At 37.2% G+C, this 26,039-nt stretch overlaps 3 protein-coding genes across 9 annotated transcripts; 2 read left to right on the forward strand and 1 right to left on the reverse strand.

The window, feature by feature from the left end:
- The first annotated feature begins 2,061 nt into the window (after positions 1–2,061).
- On the forward strand, positions 2,062–16,236 carry LOC139973159 (uncharacterized). Of its 4 annotated transcripts, XM_071979628.1 has the most exons (4): positions 2,453–2,694; positions 10,536–10,611; positions 11,455–11,552; positions 14,029–16,236. In XM_071979628.1, exons 3-4 carry the CDS (start codon positions 11,480–11,482, stop codon positions 15,297–15,299), a joined length of 1,344 nt encoding a protein of 447 aa, XP_071835729.1. In that variant the 5' UTR covers positions 2,453–2,694; positions 10,536–10,611; positions 11,455–11,479; the 3' UTR covers positions 15,300–16,236. The 4 variants fall into 4 exon arrangements, with proteins under 4 accessions (XP_071835731.1, XP_071835729.1, XP_071835728.1 ...); XM_071979630.1 differs by lacking the exons at positions 2,453–2,694; positions 10,536–10,611 and adding an exon at positions 2,062–2,445; XM_071979627.1 differs by lacking the exon at positions 10,536–10,611 and having other exon boundaries at positions 2,454–2,694.
- On the reverse strand, positions 5,631–10,276 carry LOC139973163 (uncharacterized). Its single transcript, XM_071979639.1, has 3 exons — positions 10,118–10,276; positions 8,226–8,640; positions 5,631–6,955 (listed from the first exon to the last, which is right to left on the reverse strand). The coding sequence occupies exons 2-3, from the start codon at positions 8,632–8,634 to the stop codon at positions 6,747–6,749; spliced, it is 618 nt and encodes a 205-aa protein (XP_071835740.1). The 5' UTR covers positions 8,635–8,640; positions 10,118–10,276; the 3' UTR covers positions 5,631–6,746.
- A 1,295-nt stretch (positions 16,237–17,531) lies between the features above and the next one.
- On the forward strand, positions 17,532–26,002 carry LOC139973161 (eukaryotic translation initiation factor 2 subunit 1-like). Of its 4 annotated transcripts, none has more exons than XM_071979635.1 (8): positions 17,533–17,691; positions 18,927–19,203; positions 20,517–20,596; positions 21,467–21,618; positions 22,447–22,553; positions 23,218–23,315; positions 24,119–24,262; positions 24,729–26,002. In XM_071979635.1, the coding sequence occupies exons 2-8, from the start codon at positions 18,966–18,968 to the stop codon at positions 24,843–24,845; spliced, it is 936 nt and encodes a 311-aa protein (XP_071835736.1). In that variant the 5' UTR covers positions 17,533–17,691; positions 18,927–18,965; the 3' UTR covers positions 24,846–26,002. The 4 variants fall into 4 exon arrangements, with proteins under 4 accessions (XP_071835739.1, XP_071835738.1, XP_071835736.1 ...); XM_071979636.1 differs by having other exon boundaries at positions 17,558–17,691; positions 18,931–19,203; XM_071979638.1 differs by lacking the exons at positions 24,119–24,262; positions 24,729–26,002 and adding an exon at positions 23,899–24,027 and having other exon boundaries at positions 17,532–17,691.
- Positions 26,003–26,039: the final 37 nt, after the last annotated feature.

Raw genomic sequence — 26,039 nt, forward strand, 5'->3', positions numbered from 1 at the left:
ATCAAAATAAAAGAGAGTGGAATGTTTATAACGATGTAAGAGAATATCGTTGAAAGAATTCATCATAAATAAAAAAATAAAAAAATTGTCCTTCGCTGTTTTTGGACAATGTATCTGATGCAGAAAGAAACTTGACACGCCCTGTCTTCTTATCAGCATATAATCCTGTGGAATTCATTACGGCTATATGGTTATACCTTGCCTTTGTGCAGTGATGTTTATTACGTATACATATATGACTAATTCATTATCGGCTGTTATGTAAATTACTTTTTTATATAAATATGAATATAAATATGTTTATTGTTTGAAAAACAACCACCCTTGATTATGCACATGTACTGCCGCCCCCCCCCCCCCCCTCACAACCATCCTTGATTATGCATATGTACAGTTCTGCGAATGATACGGTCGGTATTTTACGTAGTACGTTCTGTGATTTCTATTGACACTCAATTCTCTTTTTCTTGGTGAATAACATATTCCTCCAATTCCGTTAGCAATGAAAATGTAACCATGACACGTATTGTGTGTCGTGCAGTATATCTCATTATGTTTCGGATGTGGCTGATGCTACATGGTGGTGCAGCATGGACTATACTGTATGTTCTGGACATTTTGCAACAACTGACGTGACTTCAAAAGCCAAAACGTTCACTACAAATATGAAAAATAGCAGTTCAATTCGACATTTTCCAACACGATACACTGGACACGATGATTACGGAATGCCATATATATCAAAAAAGTCCAAAACAATATAAGCATGTCCAAAAATAACATGAGCATGTCCAAAATAATATGGAGAGTGCCGAAATATTATATGAACATGTCGAATTGAACTGCTATTTTTCATATTTGTAGTGAACGTTTTGGCGTTTGAAGTCACGACTCTTGTTGCAAATGTCCAGAACAATATAAAGCAAGTCCAAAAATAATATGAGCATTTCCAAATTTATATAAACATGTACGAACTAATATAACTATGTCCAAAAATAATATGAGCATTTCCAAAATAATAATTAGCGTGTCAAAAATGTATATGAATATGTCGAATGTAACTGCTAACTTCAACTTTGTAATGAACATTTAGGCGTTTGAAGTTACGCCATATATATAATAATATAACATATATCGAACTTTCTACTTTGGTGTGCTGAAAACAAATACAGCATATCAAGCGAAAAGTAACACGATGTACAGTTCATCCATTACCTTCTTAATGTATGTGTTAAAATTTTAATGATATGTCGGTCGAGAACGATTTTATTTTCGAGATAATATTAGTTGAGTTCAGTTGTTTGGTAGCGCGAGTGGTCGACCGGCCCCAAGGTGCTGTGACTATCAGTGAGTTACCACGAACCGGCAGCGTTTTTTTTCCCAGGACGAACGTTGGTTCCAGGTTTTTCAGGAATTTACAAATTCGTTTGAAATCAGAGTTAGGGATTAGAAATTGGGTTAGGGATCCAGATTCTACGAAAATGAAGGATTGTCTACGGAGAGCCAAACGTTCCATAAATGTCGAAAAAGAAAGTGAATTGTCCAAGTTAATATATACATGTCCAATTCGATATCAACATGTTACAATTCCATATGAATGTCATAGGTCTTATTTTTTTTTAAGACGTTCACGTTGATGCAAATTTATCCTCTACCATAGCCCAGACAACAACCTCAAAGAGCCCATGGCCCACACGTGATTTAATAATGTGCAAAGACAAAAGGATAATTCCTGTAGTTGCATTGGACCCTTTATACATTGGAGAAACCAAAAAATACCATCTACGACTTTTATCTGTACCGGGCCCCAGGCAACAGCCATAAAGGGCCCATGGCCCACACATTATTTGATTATGTTAACAAAAAGCAGGATAATTCTTTTAGAGGTGTTGGCCCTATTGGACATTGCGGTATCCAAAAATACCAACGACATCATTTTTTAACTGTAACGGGGCCCATGCAGCAACCTCAAAGGCCCAATTGCCCACACAGGAATTAATCATGTGAAAATAGAAAAAGGGCTCAAAAATTGTACTAAGGCGTCAACGTGATCCCTGTGGCTTGAATATTTTATTTCCTTCTCTCAACATGCTGACACAAGTTTTGGACATTCTCATATAAATCTCGACATATATATACAGTTTTGGGCATTAATGAAACGATGGCGCGCGCCGATGTGCCAAAAATATAGCATGACGTCAATATTGTATCTAGCAAGCAATGTTGACATGACCAATGTAGTAGTGGCATGCTGTTACAAGTTTTCGACATGCTGATGTTGAATTTTACATGTTGATAGACGTAATGACATATTGGTATTTTGTTTCGACATGTTCATATGGAATTGTAACATGTTGATATCGAATTGGACATATATATATATTAACTTGGACATTTCACTTTCTTTTTCGACATTTATGGAACGTTTGGCTCTCCGAAATGGTGGTAAAATCATATATAATGCTTCATATGTAATCAGGTAACAAGTGGCATGCTTGCAGAGCTAGTGCTGGTGAGCTTTTTTTAACTAAATACAGAATGCAGTGCTGAATTTGAGATTGAATGTGATGCTATCTTCCGATTGTTGTTGTCGAGTAACCAAACCGTAGTCCAGTTTTGCGAAATAATCCCTGGTTTCCGTGATACAGATTAAGTTATACAGTAGTTCTGAAAATCTACACTGTAACTTGTAAGGTAAACATAAAAAAGAATGAAACTTTAAGCTTTTTGCCTTGGTTTTTCGTATCGTTCACAACTTATGTGAACTTAAGACGGTACTAACAAAGTTAGGCTACAGACTACAGTTGTAATTGTATACGTGCCGTTATGCACAGCCAAACCGTATATAGGACTTGGAAAGTAGGACTAGGAGACTAACATTACGAGTAGTAAGGCTAGCCTAAAAATAATGTAGCCTAAAAAGTTAGACTAGGCATCGGTAGTAAGTAAGCTACTGTAGGACAATGCAGAATACACCTACTGTAGCCTACTGATACTGTACAGTGTTAGAATTGGGGAGTAGGATTGGCTAGCTGATGTAAATAACAAATCTTGTGTACGGAAAACTTCAAGAAAAAGTTAGGATTAAAAAAATATGGTAAGTGACAAGGTTTCTATGCCATAGTTTCATTGTCTTTCTCACTACATTATTCTATTTCTCATCTTTTTTTGTATCACCAAGTAATATTAGCAATGTCATCATCAATTTTGTATTTGTGTGCAATTTGTAAAATTTTATCAGTATCAAATACTTGTGGATACATTATGAAGACTGCATAGACCTACTGTAAGCACTTATTGATTTATTGTGTATGTTATACAGTGCATACAGTACTGCATATAGTTACACTAGTGATAAACACTGTAGTTGTTGTGTTTGAAAGTCAGGTTTTAACTTCTCAAAACGTGTTTGCTGAGTTCCGAAGTAGATTCAATGATTCTTATTCTAGATGCACTCTGACCAGGTGAGCTTAAAGGATGTAAAGACTCGCGCACAAAGAAACTCATGCTGGTAATCTGACCTAGTTTTGAATGAGGTGTAACAGAAGTGTTAGACACCACCATCGATCCCAGAAAATACACACACAGCTTGCTACCGTCGGTAATTAGACACAAGTGTATGTACAGTCAATACATAAAGCTATGGTTAATACCCACAACACAGTGTACATAGCAGCGAAGGACATCTCAGGTCTAGATAAAAGATAACAAGGTATCACGTTTCATTACTGTCTGCATTTTGTAGCGACAAGAAGAAAACTTCACTTGCAAGCAATGGAAAGTAAACTTTTTCAGAGCGCGACACGCGGTTTGGGGTGAGTCTTCAATGCCTTTAATGGAGAAAAGCTCTTGCAATCCAAAGAAATTCATTTTCAGTTGCCCTTATGGCGTGAACGATTTATCGTAAAAATGAGGACTGCCTATATATAGCAGCATGTTCATTATACAAATGTAACCACTAACCTACATACTCATATCCACCATTTTGACCCAATTCCATGGAGGAAAAGTCTTAAAACACTGTTTATTCATGGCAACGTAGGGAAATCACACAAATTTGCAAACTACGTCGGTAAGAAAGAAAGATACTTTTCAAGAGAAGGGACCTAACACAGGCTAGCCATGAAAGTGGAAGTAAGTCTAGCCTAACAGTCGTAAACAAAACAGAGAGATTTGATTGTTGATGATGTTGGGTGGGGCTTGCAAATTTTGATTGCTGGATTGTTCAACCAATCAGAATTAGTGTATACAACAAACTTCAATGCATTTACCAAGTTAGGGATAATTTTACCTTGCTGACCTTACCAGATAATATGGACTTAAAACATTGAACAGAATAAATATAAAAACCTCATGTAGTCATTTTGGTGAAATCGGATCAAACCATCAATGGCACTGACGATAGAACATTATAAGCCAACATAAAAAAATCCAGGGAAATTCCAGGGATGTTAGGAACCTACTGACAGGGCATAAGCTACATGTATATGTGGAACTTACCTTGCTAGGCTTAGTACTTGTAGCCTATAGTTTTAGCATATGAAAGCTGCGCACATTTATGGCTGTCATTCCCCTAGATAAATGCGCATTGGTATTCTGGGCTGGTGGTTATTACACAATTAATGGCATTCACTGTGATTGGGTAGTTGTTTGCTATTGGTCACGCATGGTGACTGGGAGTTTATTGTGTATTATTCTTTATTTATATACAGAGATAACTTTCGGAATTGCGCTGGGAAGCATGTACTTTGGGGACAGAAGTAAAGAAAATATACGAATAACGGTTGTTTAGGTTATTTAGGGTTGTATTGTTTTGTTATTTTGAAAATTGTGTACAATTATAAATACTGTAGACAGTTTTTTATAAAGATTATCTCCCGTAGCAGGTTTGGTACATAGGGCAACCATTTCTTTAATGTTTACTCTGGTAATAAAACAAGCCTTCCCCTTTTTTTTCTTTTGTGTTCATTAAATTAATCACCAGCCCTGGCAACAAGTTCACTGGCTACTGAATATGCAAAGTGACCAACATGTAACTGTACAGTATGAAATAGCAGTGACCAGTGGCAAGGTTTTTTTAATGATAATTCAGGGTGTTGCCATCTCTTGATTGGGCAGATTGGTTACTACCGTGTACTACTGTGTTGTTGTGAAGGTTGTGCCTGTTAGCCAAATTTATTAGCAGAGCACCCCTACCTGCCAAACAGTGAAGAGTTTCAGACCCACTTTTTGTAGTTTATCACTTTTTACTGTATCGAAACTTAGAAAGTTTATTTGTGAATCGTAGATAGCAGAATCCTATTTTAATAATTAGTCCAGCTCTTAGCTATAATATCCTATAAAATAAGCAATAATCTTTGTCTGGAGGCCAGCTTCACCATTATCAATATTCGTACCACCTTTGAAGAAACTCTCCTGCCAACTATCATAATATTTGAAGGAAACCAGAAGTGTTTTATTTACGTTTCTACCAAGCGGAACAGTCACCTACAGTAACTATTTAATTATTATTTTTTTTGCCAGAGGAGAATATTGATTTAATATTGCTGTATATTGTGTGGAGAAGGAATCCACAGCCAGCAACAGAAATGACCATCCAAAATGAAACATGACCAAGAAACATATTCAACTTATTATTTCAAACAGAACTATTTTTGTATTATTCTAAGTTTTCATTGGAGACGCCCCAACAGTAAGACATTTTATTTAAATGTTAATTTCTATCTGTTATCGAAAGACCTTTAATAGTAAATTTAGCCCTAATTAAATTATTTAAATTGACTCAAGTATCAAATATAGCTCTCCGACTTCCTGCACTTTGTTGTACAGTGTTATTTATTTTATCTCTCTGTCTCCTAGATAATGCTGGGAAGTCATTAGACTTCCTCAGCATTAGGATTTCTATTGACCAAATGCTAGTAAGAAACTAACATACCCTCAGTGATTGATTTCTCTTACTGTACATCATTTATATTTGATAAATTTAAAATAATCTTTATTGGTCTTAATATGCAGTTTTGGTGATGTGAATCAATGCAATATACAGTATTCTCTTTCATGAGTGAGCTACAATATAAGCGATGTTACAAATGGATGCAAAGTAAATCAGGGACTTCACAACCATGTTCGTAAAGTTTAAAATTTGGGAAGGTTAAGTTTATCTTAAAATGTTACTTTCTTTTAACATTTAATTCAGCTATAAGTGAATACAGCCTAACAGGTAGGTAACTTTATAGTTCTTTTTGAGCATAAATTACAGGCTAAACAAATCACCTTCAAGCATTGTTCATATCACATGATTGCAAAATGATATTTTATAGTGGATTCTTGGGAAAGTTAAATTTATGCAGTTTCAAGGGGCGATGACAAACCTTGTTCATGTCGACTGTCGAGACTTGAACGTAACAAGGCTTAACCAGCTCTCAGGTATGTATAGACATGAATCGATATCTAGAAATGTTATTATTTCTCCATCTGCAGCAACTTGCTTAATATTCATCTGTTGTTTAGCTAACTGAAAAGCAATATATCCTTTCTAACTTTACTGTTAGGGAAGATAGAAAACTTGTATATAAACTGTAATAACAAATTCTTTTATTCTCCTTTGTCCAACTATTAATCATTGGATTTTCTTAACACTCTTACTAAGTTTCAAAATCAGTGGTACGATGCTCACAGCACAAAATCTGTCTCATCACAAGAAACAGACCTCTCATCAGCTTTGGAATTCTCATCATTAATCTCATCTAAGTTGCTAGCATTTTCCTCTGCAACCTCTTCTTCTTTCGTAATTTTTTTCTCTTTTTTTCAAGTTCTAAATCGAAATTTCCATTTTGTTTCTTCCTCTGAATCTCTTTGGAATTCTCAACATCGCTCTTGGGTCTTGGTTTTGAACTGGTGTAACTGCAAGGTACCTCACCCTTTGGATACAACACTGAAGGTCTTCCAACATTTCCTTAAATACAGAAAGAGACAGAATTGAGACCATTTGAAGTTAACATACTCATGTGGCCATGACAAACACACCATGGAATTTAAAAACAAAATAATGATCCAATTTAATAACAAAAATCTGCCTTCATATGCAATCAATCTGACTTTTCATTATTTGCTACAAGCAGAAAGAGTCTGTGCAACAGTGATGGTGTGTGTGTGTTTGCACTGTATGTGACACCCTTGTTTTTTAAACTCATAATTAACATGTCAGTTGAAGTTTGTATTTGACATTCAATGTAGATCACTAGATCCCCCTTAATACATACAAGGACACTATTGAAACCAGTGGCTGTCAAAGGTCATTTGAGGTAAAAGTCTGAAAACATGATAAATACTGTACTATAACTCTCAAAGATTATAGATGATTCCTTTTTGTGGAGAGCAAAATCCCAAAGAGCCAAACGTCAAGAGAGGTCAAAATTCAGAAATCTTCAAACACAATAACTATCCAAGTGAATTTGGACGAACTTCAATACGTTCTGTATCCAAAATAGTGCCAACAAAGAAACCGATTGAAATTGTGATTAAAGATCATTTGAGGTTAACAGAGGTCAAGGTCTGAAGAAGATAATTGCACACAAAATCAAGTTCATGCTGGAGACAGTATACTGTACATGTAGTAGAATACCTTTGGTTGGTGGAGGTGAAAAGTCATTTGGAGTGTACAGATCATCAAAGTCTCAACATTTTATAATCCTGACAATTCCAAAGGGTAAAATGCATTACTGCGAGAACACCCAATGCTGATCACTGCCAGTCAATGACTGTTTGGTCAACAACACACTATAAGAAATATTTATGCAGTGTTAACGTTCATTTGCAATATGGCAAAGAAATCACTCGACCAATTAGCTCTCTGGTTGTTTACTTTGTCTTGAATGTTTAAGGTACATAACAATGTGAAAAGTTGATGTACAGTTCATCATGTTCAGTGACACATATCCAGGTCACTTGCAGTACACTGCTTAGACAGTTATATGTCAAATCTACTTTTATACCTTTAACCATGCAAGAACATATACTGTACACACTGTTGAGACTCAAATTGCTTTACAGTATGTCTCATGAGGACTGTAACAGTCCATGAAGCTACCAGGTTTAATTCTAAGGTATTTAATTGACAATGCCAACTTGTGGTCTGAAATTAACCATTTACAGTGCTAAACTAAAATTAATGTATTCAAACTTAAAGTAACTTACATTACTTAAATCAGAATGGACTGTCTTACCTTGAACCATTTCAATCTTTAGGCTATGTCTGCTAACGATCCCAAACACCCAACTCTTTCCAGGTAAATTATTAGGAAATGGATTAAATCTAGTAGCAACATTTATAAGGGCCTGCGCTTTATTTCTCAGATCTGTGGTCGTACAAGGGTTTCCAGACCTGGCCCTTTCTATAATCCAATCCACCAGTTTTTCTTCTTCATTTTTAGTCAGTACTGTTTTAGCTCCAATGGCACAATCCATGCAACTTCTTTCACGAACCTTGTCAGTCAATGTAGTCCGAGGAACCTTATAAAACATTGCAGCTTTTGATATTGATGCTCCTTCCTCTTGTACCATTTTGAGAGCTTTTGCTAAGTTTTCTAGTAGGTATCTTCTTCTCACACCTGGTTTTTGTCCGTGGTTCACCATTTTTATCTGAAAATTGAGAGATAATTTTTATTTAACAATCTATCTATTGAAGGGACTGAGTATCTGCTACCAAATCCCTCTTGAAAATTGTTAAGTATAAGTCACCACCTCTGCACCTCATGAAAATTTTAATTTCTGTATAGCTGTATTGCTTTTATTTAAAAGACACTTAATTAAACTCCTTAATGCTTCAGAGATGATGACATCAGCTCCTCAGTGAAGGTATAAATGTTAATATTAATTATTTAATTTCATTAATCCAAAGAATTTCTTTGGAATTTTATGTAAAATAGAGAGCACCCTTGGATGATAACCATTTGTCCATGAAAAATTTGTAATGTACTATGTCACTTTATACCCAGGTTATTCTTTCTAAACCTTTCTAATTGTACTTTTTATATCACAAGTTTTAAACAAAGGGTACCATCTGATGTCACACAATTGAATTTCAGATGCATTCCACTCTTTAAAGTACTATAGAGGGGTATAAGAGTCGATACACTGTCTTCAAATATATAATTTAGTTGGTTAAATAAATTGAATGAGTTTAGGTTGATTGTTTATTCAAAAAAACAATTCTGATTGTTGATCTAAATGAACGATTTTGCGGGCCTAAGTAGTGTGAAGCGAAGCAATATACAGTGCATATAGGCCTACAGTGTACCCACAATATGTGCTCTTTCTGTCATACCAAAGTGCTTTAAGTGCCATCGGAGTAACATGGCGGAATGGCTCTTTTTCTATGGCGGAAAGAGCACATTTTCTATGGCGGAATGTACCGATGGCGGAATGACACGCCCGCCAGCACAAAAGACCTAGGTAGCAGTAGTAGTACTAGTACTTCTCTGTTGGCTTACCAGTCAAAACGTCCCTTTAACAAAACGTCCCCGTACCAAAACGTCCCCGCTTTTGGTCAAAACGTCCCCGTCTATCACATTCATTCAGAGTTGTGAATATATATTAATTTTAAGTTACAATTTGGCTAAGTATTTCGGCATGCAAGTTGGATTACAGGCGCTAAATAAATCGTGAAGGACTACAACGTTTAATTATATATAAAAAGAATTATACAAGAGGAATTAAAAACGAATTTGGATGCGTTTACTATACAATATATATATATATCTATATATAGGGAAAATTTTCCACAAAACATCCACACTTGCATTCCAACTGATTATAAAAGCGGGGATTTTTTGACTCACGGGGACGATTTGACACACGGGGACGATTTGACTGCGGGGAGGTTTTGGTAAAAAGCGGGGACGTTTTGGTCTTAAAAAAGCGGGGACGTTTTGGTAAAGGGACGTTTTGACTGGATACCCTCTGTTGTACTGACATTAAACCGGATAGGGCCTAGGCCTAAGTCGATGGTTCGTACAGTAAATTGTAGCACACAACGTTAAGTTCGTAAGCGGCACCGACTTGAAAGCATTCTGTTCTTATTCTGAACATGTTTAACAAAGTATTGTTTCATAATAACCTGTGACTTGTGTAAAGAAAATGGAGATATTCCAGTTGTTTCATGAAATCCAGTTGCTTATTGTTACTCTACTGCAGCCTACTGGAATTTGGAGAGCAAGTCATGACGCTTACAATGAATCTTTGTGAATAGTGTAAATACATACAGTACTGTAGGTACTGGTTTAGCGAAGGTTGTTTGATGTTATCATAACTAGATATGTAGAATACGCCATCCAAGCAATCTGCTAGACAATCACGATCGAAATTGAATACATCTGCCCGAAGTTCGCGTGAAAACCATTAAAGGGATATTCAACACTGTTTATTGAAAACCCCATCTAAGTATTGTAAAGAAAACCAGTCTCTTATAAAACCCAATTTTCATGATGCCATCATTCACACTACTGTTACATTCTTCCTTTTACAATACACTACAGGGGCGTCGGAAGCTATTTGGGATTGGTACGGCAGATGAGAATGTGGCCATCTATCATAATTATCGGGGGGCGTTTGGTAGGTCAAACTACGCTACGCGCCACCATGGTTGGCGCGTAGCGTAATGGAGATAGTTTTGAAAAAAAATGCCTCCCAGATTGCAGGAAATGGCACTTCCCGAGCTTGAAAACAAGACCCCTGCCATGCCAGAGTAGTCACATTTAGCCTACTTGCTTGTTTCATTTTGGTTCTTTATTTTTTGCCATTTTTTTTCTTAGTCCTACTTTTTTTTTTGCGCCGTGAATATTGGTCCGGCATTCGTCGGACCTGCCGTACCGGCTCCGACGCCCCTGCACTATGAACATCCCTTTAAAGTGGGCTTTCCATTGCTCAACTTCTACCAAAGTGCTGTGGTCGAGTCGGGATAAAAGCGGTGGCTTTTGAAGCAATGAGGCTTAGCAATCAAGACATTACAGGTTCGATACCGGCCGGATCATAGTAAAGTGGGTTTTTCTTCCAAATGCAATCTACGGTTTCCCGTCTCATTCTTTCTAACTTGGAAAAGATTCCAAATTTGAGTTAAAGTGTTGAATTGGAAGCCACCCGACATGTAAGTTGTAATCATACAACCAGTTAACTAGCAAAAAGTGTATAGATGGACATGTATGTGCATGGTGTTTCAAGAAAATTTTGGAGATGCCAGTATGTGCTTCATGGTGGCGATACCAACCATAAATAGGAACACCCAGAGAAGCATCTCCCTTCACCTGTCATAAGTTCCTTTTTGAAGTGTGGTACACCAGACCGCCATAATGCGAGTAATCGATTCGTAGTACAGTACACTGATTAAAACTGATGAATTCTCTCTGTTTATCATTTATACGTATATCATTGATTGAAATATGTGGGATTGCTTTTCAGATTTGTTACAGACCAGGGCCCAAGAATGGAAGTTGAGGTCAAAGTTGAAGTCCTGGATGACGAAGATTATTTATCGACACAAATGTTAGAAAGGCAAGGTGAGCAGACACCATTCTAAAAGCAAAAAGAAAAATACTGGCCTCACCGTAGGGTGGGGGGGGGGGTCATGAAAGTGTGACCTCTTGTGACTTAACTAACAAAGTGCCCTTTTGTTGAGAAACTTTTAAAAAAAATTGTACCATCAAATATGTCTTGTGTCATGCACAGATGACTTATTATGTCACAACGAATTTTCTACCAGTTTTTTTTTTTTTGATTTTCCTCTCGAATCAAAGTCACATGACCTATGATTAGTATAGCAGGTGCGTATCCAGGGGGGGGCGTTGGGGGCGCGCGCCCCCCGGGTAAGAAAAAGAGGAGAGAAAAAAAGAGAAGAAAAAAGGGAAAAGGAGGGGGAAAAAGAAAAGGAGGAGAGAAAGGAAGGGAAAAGAAGAAGAAAAAGGAGAGAAAAGGGAGAAAGGGAGGGAGTAGAAGATAGCCAAGACTTCGGGAAGAGAAAGAGGAACAGTCATAGTTAAAGCGCTGATCCCTATTATATACACAGGGTAGCCAGTGACAGATCAAGGATTACGGAGGGGGTGTGCGCCTCACCCTACCCCTTACACCAACAACTCCATTTTGACGTTTTTTTCCCTCTCTCACTAATGTATCTATATAAATACTATATATGGTCTATCATAACGCGTGTGTGTATGGACGCCTTAAACAATTGTACAATTGTGCTATATGGAACCAACTGTGGCTGGTCTTGAACTCGACGGGGTCGTCGGGAACATGACGCATTTCGGGAAGGGGGCGACCGCCCCCCCCCCCCGAGCAATTTCTCTTTATGACATCGCTAGTAATTTCAAAATAGACAATGCTTAGGTGCAACTTACAAGGCCTGGGAAGTGTCATTTCCAGCGATCTGGAAGGCATTTTCGGCCAAAATTTTTCATGTACGCTTCGCGCCAACTCATGGTGGCGCTTCGCTTAGATAGTTTGCATACAGGCTTCGCCCCTCCCTTGGCAATTACTCGCTACACGCCTGTTCGAATTTGTAAAGCAAAGAGCAGATATAACATCATATCAGTGAGCATTGAAATGACTGTTCCACGATGAACAGCCTCAAAAACTGTCTATGTGTGTAGTCGAAGGCGTAGCCCAATTAGATTTGGGGCTGTAACGACTTGCCCGAAAAAAAAGCCAAAATTTTTCGCGCGCCAAGCGCGCGTTCAACATATCGATGCCAATATCATATAAGCAAGCATCGGTCATTACATTGCATGGCATCGTGTACCGCACGGTCCGTGAAAGTAGCACAGTATATCGCAGGATGCTAATGTAAACAACCAAATGTCTTATGTAGATGGAGAAAAACCATACAGATCCATTTATGTCAAACTCTCTTTTACAGTAGTAATGTCGACCAATCTTAGAACTTTATTTTAATTACCAAGGAGATCATTTTTAAGCTTTTCATTGCTATTTATTTTTCTCTCAGTAGGTGCCCGAAAAAAATGGGGAAAAAATTGGTTGCGGGGCGGGGGGTGGGGGTTGCAGCCACGCCTCCAACGGGACCTACGCCTATGTGTGTAGTGTTCGGTTTCGATATACCTGATATCGGAAATATCTGCTATTTTTCATTTCCTTCAACGAAGTTTTATAATAGCCATACTAAGAGGTTTTAATATTTCTACACCAATAAATTAACTGTGTCTGAATTTTCCAAAATTTCCTCACCAACATTCTTCATCATACTTTCCTCTACTCGTGCAATTTGTACCTGTCTATTAGGGGTTCCAGGAGGTTTTTCCCTATTGGTTGTCCATAGATTGAATTTGTGCAACATTATGGGTATGTTTTGAAGTGATTTTTATTCACGAGAAATGTGAATTTTCAAATTCTCAACAAATAATGGGCTTAAAACCTTGAAAAGTGGGGCTTTCGGATATTGTGGGCCGTGACGTAGAATCGCCTACAAAAGCAATGATCCATAGGACATGCAATGAGGTCGAACATGATGTGTGACTGGTGACAATCTTCAAAAAGGTTATGGATGGAAAAAAATTGAGAAATACTTGGTTCTCAGGCAAAAGTGTACATCTGGTTGGTCATTTTCAAGCCCGAGAAGTGTCATTTCCGGTGATCTGGGGGGTATCAAAACCAGAAATTTTCTTGTACGCTCCGCGCCAACCGATGGTGGCGCTCCGCTTAGATAGTAATTCGCGCCCCCCGGGTTAGAAAATCCTGGATACGCGCCTGTATAGAGTACTGCAACCCTGGTAACTGTCTAACCTAATGTTACCGTGGTTACCAATCCTTCATTCGCTCTGTTTTGCAATGTATCAGGATTTTGCAAAATAAAATTAAATAGTGTTTAATATCCATTCAACCAACTTAACCAGCTTTGTTGTCTTTCCATGATCCAATTGACTATGTTAAAAGCTGTCCATTAACATTGTGGCAAACATGGAATGTATTAACTTATTTCAATGCATAAAAGTGCAGTATATTTCTCTTTCTCCTTTCTAGAGATGTCATTATCTGAGATAGACAATATGGACAAAAGAAAATGCCAAAACTTTGTGAACATTGAAACGGTCACCTCCAGAGTGAATGGACGAAAGGAGATTTTTATCAAAGAAGATGGGCATACTGAAGACCATGACCATAAACTTGAGGTTTACGATACTAAAGACGAGGGAACGAAGGGATCAGATTGGATGGGTACAGGAGTGTCTAGCGAGTTTATTGAAGTAGCACATAGTAATGATATCACAGATAACATTCCAGTGCTACATCACGGGGAAGAGGAGCAGGAGGCGGGAGAGGAGGAGGATGGAGGCTCGGATGATGGATGGGAGGTACAGTCAGATGATGATGATGATGTTAACAGCGAAATTGTCAGAGCAGCCATGGAAGACCACAGAGAAGATTCTAAAGGCAATCCAGATATTTACAAGTGTAGAGTTTGCGGGGAGGACTTTGCTTTTCTAGCACAGAAGACCAATCATGAGAAGATACATGTGAGAGATAAACCATTTCGATGTCGGAAATGTCCCAAGGCGTACACCGTACCCGAACGGCTCCGAGCACACGAACTGATCCATGAGGGGATTTCCCTTTATACATGTAATGTATGTAACAAGATGTGTATATCCAAGAAAAATCTGAAAACCCACATGACTTTACATACGGGAGAGAAACCGTTTGTTTGTCGCTTCTGTGGGAAGACATTTCGCTTGAATCACCATTTACAATTGCACGAAAACATCCACAACGGGATAAAGCCGTATAGTTGCAAGACTTGTACCAAGTCGTTTATTTCCACGAGCAGTCTCAGAGCCCACGAAACTGTCCATCAGAGCGAGAGAGCATACCTTTGTGGAATTTGTGGCATCTCGTTCAAACGCCCTCATCAGTTAAAGAGGCACGAAAAGGGGCATTCTGGTGAACGGCCTTTCAAGTGCACCTACTGCGAGAAAAGCTTCACACGTGCCTACCATCAAAGATGTCACGAGAAGGTACATACAGGTCAAGGCCTCTTGGAGTGTAACTATTGTGATAAAACATTCTGTAGCAGAGAGAGGATAGAGAGACATGAGAAAATACACACAGGAGAAAAACCTTTCAAGTGCCACTTTTGTGACAAAAAGTTCATTCAAGAATCACAGCGAAAAAGCCACGAGAAGACGCACAAGAATACAAATATATATGTTTGCACGGTGTGTTCTACTGAATTTAAGCGAAGCCGTTCCTTAGATAAGCATATGAGAACTCATAACGCTACAGAGCAGCACTAATGAATATACGTACTACGCATGTATGTCCGTCACAACCGTTTTAGTGTGTGTTGCTTAGAGTTGGATAACTTGTTAAACACAGATAGTCATGTTTGTAAGGATATATCCGAAGGATAAATGTTTCCATGAACAAAAGAAAGACTGCCTTCGCAAATCTCATTGAGTAGAACGTCCCCTGTGTATATTTTTGCAAGGGATAATGTGGATAATGGAGATTAGTAACATTAATTTTCTGTTCATACTTAATTCATTGTATAGATTAACATCTTCCAATTGAAGACAATGAGACCCGGATTTGCATAACTTAGGAATGGAGAGTTGTAGTTACAAGGAATTTCTGATGACCGGCAATATGAAGCTTATATTGAAGAGAAAAATATTCCACACTGCTAGTTGAAAACCCGTCTCCATATCATGCCCCTAACTCGAGTTATGGTTGATTGAATGTGATCTATTTTTGACTTGCCAACCTTTTATCTCCAGTTTATCTCCCATTTTGTTTTATTTTTCTATATTTTTTATGGAGCCAACATGTGGCGTTACCAGACTTTTCGCATGTTTAAATTTAGGACCATTACTGGTGACCCTTTGAGTGCTCAATTCATATCTCAGAGTCTAGCGACTGACCGCCCGTATACCCACAACTTGGCTTCATCGTTAAGTGTATATGGACGCGCTGTAAAGTAAGCATATTGTCAAAAACATAGATTTAATGCAGCGACGAAGGGGCTAGATGCTTGAAATCTACCGAAATTGAAGCCATCCTGTCATTTTTGCCTCATAGTAGAAACATCTTATATGCACTATGAGGTACATTGTCACTGCAAGGAATTTAGGATATGCCGGAAAGATTCTCCGTCCATTTATTTCCTTCATTGGTATATCTTGTTAGGAACACTACTAGGTTCCTTTCATTAAATTCAAATTAACATGTAAATGGTGCCTGATGTCTCGTTTATAACCCGACGGTTGCTTCCATCTTTTATCTGATACAATTCTTTCCCGACTGAATGTAAGCAATTACCGGACTAATTGCTTCACCTCCGACTGACGATAAGTGAGGGCGCCCCAGTGCCCACTCTAATCCCCACCCAGCCCTCTCAGTGTAACCCCTCGATCGTGATGTAGAGTTTAGGACCTTTGTGTGTGTGTGTGTGTGTGTGTGTGTGTTGTTCGTTAACATGCAAGCAGTCACAAAGGTTCCCCGAATGTTTCCGCCCAGTCCAAAGTTTGGTAACACATTCTCTATAGCATTTCAAATTTTTTAATGACAGAACACACTCTTCCGTCCAATATTTTGCCTTCACGGCTGCCCACCCTCCCGGCATATAGAAGTTCTTTGTTTCGTTCTGGGTTAGGACCCACAAATCCCTTTAGGATACGTATAGGAGACGGTATCAGACGGTACCCAGAACAGCACCCCTTTAATTATAAACTACTTCATTCGCATCCGTCCAATATTTTGCCTTCTGCGGGAACCCTCCCGTGGCCTAGTGTCCCCTTCTTTGATGTGATAACTTCCAATTTATTCAGTAACTTTACACAAAGGAAATGTAAAAAACCTTCGTCCTCCTGAGACTAATTTAATTAGTAAAAGTAGAAACTGGAATAAACTGAAAATGTTGATCGTAACCACGCAAACACCGGTTTCCATTTCGATAAGTGCAGGTAGGCTTTGTTAATTTCTCATCTATTCATGCAACGGGTTCAGAATCTTCTGAACAGTAGAGAGGGGTTGGGTGGGGGCGGAGAGTTAAGATCATCAGTGGGACTTGTGGACCCTTCTAACATTTGCCTTTTCTAGGACGTTTGTAATATAGTGGACCAAATGGGAGATTAAAATTACGATATCATAGGTAATTTCCCAATTTCTATGTCGTAAATTTGGCTTTTAAGTCGGAAATTTATTTCGCAATTTCAAGTTGTTTACATTTTTATGTCCAAATGTCGGGGTATTTATTGTCTCCATATCGTAACGTTTATCTTGAAATTTCCACGGATTTTGAGGTATAACTAAAATTGACAGCTATATCATTGCCTGCCATTCTTTTTGCTAATGCCTAGGATCCAATTGATTGATCCAAAAACAATGGAGTGCTTCTCTGTGTAGAAAATAGGTGAAAACATTAGAATCTCCTGGTTACCCTCCCACAACTCCTCTCCCAACCCACCCCTTCCCGTCCCCTTCCGCCACTTCGGGGCTTTTACCGACGCACGAGTGACCAGTGAACCTGTGCTCTTCCAACGGTAGCTATATGATAGTTTTTAAACAGCGCCGTAGCAATATTGCATCATCGATTCTGTGTACGAAACACATGCTTCCGAGTAGTTACGGACATCTGTGTGATATTAAATACCATCGAAAATTTCACAGACTCAATATACGTATAGGGTTAGTATCAATATTTGCCTCATCTTTATCATGAATTGAACCCTGAAGGAAAATAGGCTACTCTAGATTTAGAGGTATGTCGGTTTGCACCCTGTCGTTACACTACAGTCTACAGTATGTTACTTAGGCTAATGTAGTGAAGGCTCAGTCAACTTGCATACCAATTGCACTACATAGTATCCACTCATTGTGTAGGATAGGCTATGTCGTGAAACTAGTAATTAAGGAACCGTTGAACAAAGAATATGAGTTAAAAGCATTTCTTCGGTCAAGCCTACAGTATGCCACTGTGGTACTATATAAAATGTCATTGCTTAAGTCATCATATACATATTTACAGTATGATGGAGTTAATAACCCCAGGCAATTTTTTTTACAGCGAATTTTGTTTGCTTGGCTTATGAATTTCGTTTGCTTGTCTTTAATATGAATTTCGTTTAGGCCACCTTAACATGTTTTGTATTAACTATTATACACAAGAGAATTAAGCCTAGGCAAAGGCGAAATAAAGAAATAGACCTAGCCTACAGATCTCACATGTTTCATGTGCCATCCCGCAACCATTTTTTCAGTTGCAAAATGCTCTTTTCAAACATGATTTGAAGTCTTGGGAACATTTTCTGAGGAAATCACACTATACTTAACTTAGTAAGCTGTTTTTTTTTTTTTCAGGTTCCCACAAATGTTTTGATCATATTGTTTCACAGTAGGCTTATAGTTAGTCAGTGTGCAATGTCTAATGACTAACTTAATGGGAAAGCCTTACTAATTGATCTCAATTGCTCATACTGTACATCTAACTACTTGACGATAAGAATAGACCAGTGAGCAAACTGTGATGTACTTAAGTTACAGTAATAGTATACAAACAAAGTGGCCATTTTTATGACTAGTCGTAACAATAATTTCCGGTTACGCATGCGCAGTTGCTTTAACGTGGCTATTTTTACGACCAGGAGTACTATTTTTACGACCAGGAGTAACAATTATTTCCGGTTAGGGTTACCCCTGCTACATGCGCAGTTGCTTCATTTACTTTACTGCGCATGAATTCGCGATGTCGTAAGAATAGTTTATAAATAATTGTTACGACTGGTCGTAAGAATAGCCACGGCCTACTGTAATACAAATGTTCCATTAAGCAGATCGGAATAATGGGCTATTGCAACTCGACTTTATCAATCTTTTTGATACCTTTACCAGTGTGTACAATTCTTTTCAATTTCTGCTTCCAGTTAGACTTAAACTTAGCTACTGATTTGGTTCATGTCAAGATGCCGTTGTTTTGCCGATTCTACGAGGAAAGATTCCCTGAGATTGAAGATGTCGTCATGGTTAATGTTTCGTCCATCGCTGACATGGGAGCTTATGTTCATTTATTGGAATACAACAGCATAGAGGGCATGATACTGCTTAGCGAACTGTCCAGACGTCGTATCCGATCCATAAACAAATTAATCCGTGTCGGACGTAATGAATGTGTTGTGGTCATCAGAGTAGATAAAGATAAAGGTAAGTTTTCTAATTTTGTGAAAGCTTATTAGCCATGTTTATGAAGGCTATGTAACAATAAAGCTACTACATACAAAGACACAATTTAAGATAACAAAGACCCTTGCCTAATAACCAAACAATGATTCAATACTTACGTAGGACACTCCAAGATACTTACAAGTTTGATATTTGGTCTAGTTTTTCCCAAGGGTTAGAAAGTCAACATCAGCTCATTTGAAACCCTAACCATATGATGATCTTCGATGAACATCAGCTTATACCAATCCCCCCTTTTGATGAGTCTTCAAGGCATGTGTGTAATTATTGCTCCCATTCCTGCTCCCAGGAGCGCCAGTTTACATCCCCATCCACTGGACGAGAGTGTACCAGCAATTCTGAATGGGTAAAGAACGTGGTGATTTAAAGTATATTAACTATGAATGAAGACACACTTTAATTTGAATAATTCGTCACCGTGTTGCATTCACATTAGCAGGTTGAGTTCCAAGCAAAGCAGATGAATGTGTTCTCCTACTTGACTATTAAGTTACAAGTGCATAATTACACCCAAGTAAGGACACGACAAAGAGAATATGGTTTCTGGGGAGGATTGAACCCAGAATGTAATAATTGTGGGACGGACACTTTAACTGCTACAACACCTGCACCTTCTTTTTTATCTTTGCCTCGCTGCAAAATTTGGTTTTGACAACAATTTACTGTCATTCTTTCTGTCCGTTGTGTACATTTTTATAAGTTTGCGCAATACAGCATTTGATTTGCTTAAAAAATCCCTTACCCTAGTTCAACCATGGAGGTAAAAACAGACCTCCATGGTTCAACTGAAGACCTGGTTAATATTTGAATGAACTCTAACCCATGAACAAATTCTCAACAGTATGAATCTGACAATATTTATCAGTCTCCTTAATACAGAACATTTACAAGTTAAGTAATGTTTGGTATGCCTTCATCTAGATATATATAACATGATCAAATGTTTCCCCCTATTTGTCAATGTTCTTCATGTGAACTTTGACATTATTCTCATCTTTCCAATTCCCAATTGTCCATTCCTGTTATATTTATGAGTAATTTAACTTATTTAATTGAAATTAACTTTATTCTATTATATGACTCATTAATTTTTCAAAATAAAGCACCCGTAGAGCTATAAGTTATTGGTTATCTTTCCTGCAAGGTTATCTACTGTACATACAGTAGCACAGTCGATCAGTGAAGTAAATAATTATGTAATTAGGACTGAGCTCGTTACTGTAATTAAAGTGGTTGCCAGTATTCAGAAGCGAGATTTCAATTTATTTCTACAGGTTACATTGATTTGTCCAAGAGGAGAGTCTCAACAGAAGAAATTGCCAAATGTGAAGAAAAATTTGCAAAGGCTAAAGCTGTGAGTAGCTAGAACTAAGATTAAACATGAAATAATGATGATAATAATAAGGTCCACCCAGAAGGCAGTTACTTAACTTACTTCACAATGCTAAGCAGTTACATGTGCATATTGGAGAAGCTGAATGGTTTATAACTCAAGGTTGGGTGGCTATCCAGATTTACAGTCTTAGCTCAAATTTAGTCAATTTTTTTTTATACAATTAACTACCCAATTTCAGATGCAAAAATTGGGAACTTCTCCTGAATGAAAACGTCATTTTAATTAACAGGCCAGGGCTGGAATCCACAGGTTTCATTGGTTCTAATGCGCCATAGTCTTCATCCACTTGACCACAGCAAAGAACCTTAACAATGACAGTAGCTTAAATAAATGGTCTTACCTATGTCTTACAGGTCCACTAAGTTTAAGCAATGCATTACTTGCCAGTTTTTACTACCAAGGGTATATGGATTACTTTCCATTAAATTGTTTTTATGTATGTCACTTTCATCTTCATCAAATGCTAATGAAATGCATAAAATGCTAATTTTCCATATGATGCTCTGGAGATGAACATTGAGGCTCAAATTGTGTGTCTTCTATACTGGTCAATCACTGTAATCCTTCCCCTTACAACAACAAAAAAAGAAGACACAATTTGCAATGAAAGCGCCTAGTATTGTATTGCTCACAACTTAGCACCTACAATGTGATAAAAAGGGTTCAGTGCAAATAACACAAGTAATGGATTTTCCAGAAGAGAATTTGCACATTCTTTTCTTTTCAGTCTTAACTCTTATTACAGCCTGATTTTTTAGCCACATATGACCTCCGCAGCTTGACAGTTTGGTTAAAATTGGCTAAATTTTCAATTCATGGTCTCCTCAGGTTAACAGTATCCTGAGGCACGTAGGAGAGCTGCTGGGATATGAATCAGATGAACAGCTAGAAGAACTCTATCAAAAAACGGCCTGGTACTTTGATAGGAAAAATGGTCGCCCTGGCTATGGGGCATATGAAGCATTCAAACTGTGTGTACAGTAAGTCAAAATGATACTTAAGTAGGGCAGGGGAGTGAACTGTACCAGCTGTGTGTGCCCAACTGGAAACGTTGTGACATCAAACATAGCTATAATAATGGAACCTCAATCCAAGCACGGCCACAGTAGACTGACATTGTATGTGTGCTTCACAAAGTAGGACTGGTCAAGATTTAGGGAGGTACAAGTGGTGTTTTCAGTATAACTGTCTTGTTTCCACAAATGTAACCAATCACAACAAAACAGTTTTTGTTTGAAAAACCTAAACGAACATTGGTTGGAAAAGAAAATAGTGGTTCATTATACTTGGATTATTTGTACAGGTCTTGAGAATTATCAAAAACTAGGTCATGTCAGTGGCATGGAAGTCGGACAGTGTGTTAGGCTGGTGTAACATTAAACCTTGAGTGGCTTCTTGTTATAGTTAATGGACAGTAAAAATGCCAGCTAATTCTTCAATAATATTAACAGACCTTGTCTTGTTCAGTTCTGTGACTTTACTGCTTTACAGAAGCAGAATTGACCAGTATTATCAACAAGGTTTTGTCCTAAGAACTGTTCTCTCTCTATTCAACAGTGTTGTATTTTGTATAAAGTATGAAATAAATTGTACAAGAATACATGTAAACATGTCAACACATATTATCATATTAATATTAAAGGTATATTCAGTTGTAGAATTGTGTTTGCCATTAATCTTTATGCTAACATTATCAATGACCTGGTAACGTAGTAAGTGACTTCCTCGAGAAGGTCGATGCGCTTGACATGTAAGTTAATTCTCGATCACAAATGCGGAGATTGAAATTGATGTTTTCTCATTTTCAGGGAACCTTCAGTTTTAGAAGAGTGTGGACTGGATGAGAGGACAAGAGATGTCTTGCTAGATAAGATCCAGTTTAAGCTAACACCACAGGCTGTCAAGATTAGATCAGGTTTGAATCTCTTTCACATAATGTATTTTTCATTAATACTGATCACCTTAGATATTGTAGTACTTAACATGTTTACAACTGGTTTGTATTGTCTTTAATTGATCCATCAAAATAGTGACGTGTCTTGTTTTTGACTGACCAGTGTTAATTATTAATATCTTTAGATATTATTTTGAAATGTTTCTTACTGTTCTGTAAAATTGCAATATTAATCTCTTCAAATATCCCAGGGTCATGAATTTTGTTTACTGCTCTGTAATTTCATTATTTATATCTTCTGATATTTAAGACAATGTTTCTTACATTACTGTGGTAACACTATTGATCACATCAGATTTCTTGGGTCCTTGTTGTTTACTGTTCTGCAATATCAGTATTGATCACTTCAGATATGTTGGGTTCATGTTTTTTTCTCCAGATCTTTAGCAGGTCACCTGTTCTGATATTTTATTACAATGTTTCCTACTGTTTTGTAATATCACTATTGATCACTTCAGATATCTCAGAGGCATGGTTTTCTTATTGAATTATAATTTTGTTATTGATATCTCCTGATATTGCAAGGCAATATTTCTTACTGAACTGTTGGTAGCACTATTGATCACATCAGATTTCTTGGGTTATTGTTGTTTACTGTTTTGTATATCACTATTGATCACTTCAGATATTGAGGTGTCCTGTTACGGATATGATGGTATTGATGCTGTTAAAAATGCACTGATGGAGGGCCTCAGCTTATCTGATGAAGAAATGCCAATCAAGGTACTGTAAGCTTAATTGTTGACAGTGTTTTCAGCTTCCTCAAATATATTAAGGTCCCATGAAACTGAAAACATCATTAAATAACATCATACATCAATAACATCAAACATATATATATATATATATATATATATATATATATATATATATATATATATATATATATATATATATATATATTCAGATTCATCTAATAGCACCAATTCAATATGTTTGTGTTTATTTTTTTTTTACTTATTACAGATTCATCTAATTGCAGCACCTCAATATGTTTGTGTTTAATTTCTATTTATTTTTTGTCAGATCCATCTAATAGCACCACCTCAATTTGTTTGTCTTTATTTTTGTTTATTTTTTCAGATTCATCTAAAGCACCACCTCAATATATTTGTATTTATTTTTATTTATTTTTTCAGATCCATCAAATAGCACCACCTCAATATATTTGTGTTAATTTTTTCAGGTTCATCTAATACCACCTACTCAATATGTTTGTGTTTTATTTTATTTTATTATTTTTATTCAGATCCATCTAAAAGCACCACCTCAATATGTTTGTGTTTATTTGTGTTTATTTACTCAGATCCATCTAATAGCACCACCTCAATATGTTTGTGTTTATTTGTGTTTATTTACTCAGATCCATCTAATAGCACCACCTCAATATATTTGTGTTTATTTACTAAGATCCATCTAATAGCACCAACTCAATATGTTTGTGTTTATTTGTGTTTATTTATTCAGATCCATCTAATAGCACCATCTCAATATGTTTGTGTTTTATTTTATTTATTTTTATTAAGATCCATCTAATAGCACCACCTCAATATGTCGTGACCACACAAACCTTGGATAGAGTGGAAGGGTTGGCCAAGTTAAACCAGGCCATAGAGAAGATCCGAGATGCGATAGAGAATTCCAATGGAACGTATAATGTCATCATGGCAGTAAGTAGCACATAAGTAGCACATTATAAATAGTCTACCCATATGCATACTATTAGCCACCCACTGAGCGTACCAGTTGATGATGGCTTATCAGAACCGTACCTCCCAGGAATCTCTTGACCTCTAAATTTTGTATAATGGAGTTCAAAATCAGATCGACAGGGAAGGTTTAGTTTAGTGAATCGGAGGGATTAGCTGCTTTGGGTCGTGTTTATTTCTTCTATTTCTGGACAGGTTTTCTAGATTTGTTTGGGTTGTATGTCGGGTGATCTTTGACGCTGGTGCTGTGGGGATTACGATACAGAAGAGAGAACATGTTTTGTGTACCAGAGTTGCTCCCAACCACAGAGCTCTCCCGATATCCAACACTGTCGCTGTAACAGTTGCTACTACTACCTGTGAGCTAACACCAAAGATGAGGAATCATTATCAAACATTTTGTCTTCTTCTTCTTTATCAATCCCAGCCAAAGGTTGTAACAGACACAGATGAAGCTGAACTAGCCAGACATCTGACGGAGCTTGAGAAACAGAACATGGAGGTCGATGGAGACAACGATGCAGACGACCTCGGAGAACAGTGAAGTGAATATGAAGAGTCAGGTGACAAACCTGGCAACATTGATTTATACATTAGTCAGTGGAGAATCCATTGCTATGGACAATTGGTGACCTTTGACCCATTTGGAGCTTGTTTTGTGTTAAAGTGGATAATACAAATGATTCCACCTACAGTAGTTCATGAGACATCATTTACAGAGCATTTAGACTAGTTGATGAACTGTTGGGTACTATTTTATAAGGCATCTGGCAATTCTAAGGCTAAGAGTCCATGTGTGTACTGTATGCTAGTCATAACCTGTTTGTGTTTATGGTTATTACACTAACATTGTGCAACGTTATGTTTGTATCTTGGTTGTAAACATCATAAGTATTTTCCCTCAGTTATACTTTGAAGACATCAAAGTAATTACTATTTTCTGCTATTATACTTGTTTGACTGTCAAACTTGAAGCAAGGACACGTCCTCTCTCTCTCATAAACAGTCAGTAACCATCAATGCCCTCAACAATTATTTGTGAAATGAACTTTTTGGATACTTGGAACGAGTGCTGCTTTCTGAAATGATGTTTCAACCAAAATACTGACCAGATTACAGAACTTATCTTCAAGTCATTAGTGCAGAAAAGTATATTCATTGTCTGTAAATCATCAGCACAATAAATCAATTAGTTTCTATACTTAAAACAGAGAGCCAACTCCCAGAGATCATCATTAACATTAACATTATCACAGAGGTTATCATTAACATTATCACAGACATGAATGTGTTTGGCATTGTTACTCTACTCTAGATTACATAGGGTTGGATGTAAACCATTAACCTAAGGTTTGGGATGATCTTTCTGTTCTTTGATATTTCTGTCTTTAATTAGTCATGCCTGTAAAGTTAAAGGAGTATTCCATCACAAGTATTGCCTCTCATCAACTCATGAGGGTCTCAAATTTATAAATCTGCCGCTAGGTTAGTTGGTTTACATTTTAATTGTCATCAAATGCTTCAATAGTTCTTCTGTTGTTTTTGTATTTACGATTCCCTTAAAACCTTTCATAACTTTTTTGTTCTTAATAACGTAGTTGTTGATACTACTTTAAATACACAAGATAAAAGTATCTTTTAATCTGTCAACTTTAGCTACAACTTTGGAAGTAATAAATATATCCAAAGTGAGAAACATGACTGTATTTATGATCTCTATCTCTTTAAAAGTCTTTAA

Source organism: Apostichopus japonicus, chromosome 9, assembly GCF_037975245.1.
Source record: "Apostichopus japonicus isolate 1M-3 chromosome 9, ASM3797524v1, whole genome shotgun sequence".
In the NCBI taxonomy this organism is placed as follows: domain Eukaryota; kingdom Metazoa; phylum Echinodermata; class Holothuroidea; order Aspidochirotida; family Stichopodidae; genus Apostichopus; species Apostichopus japonicus.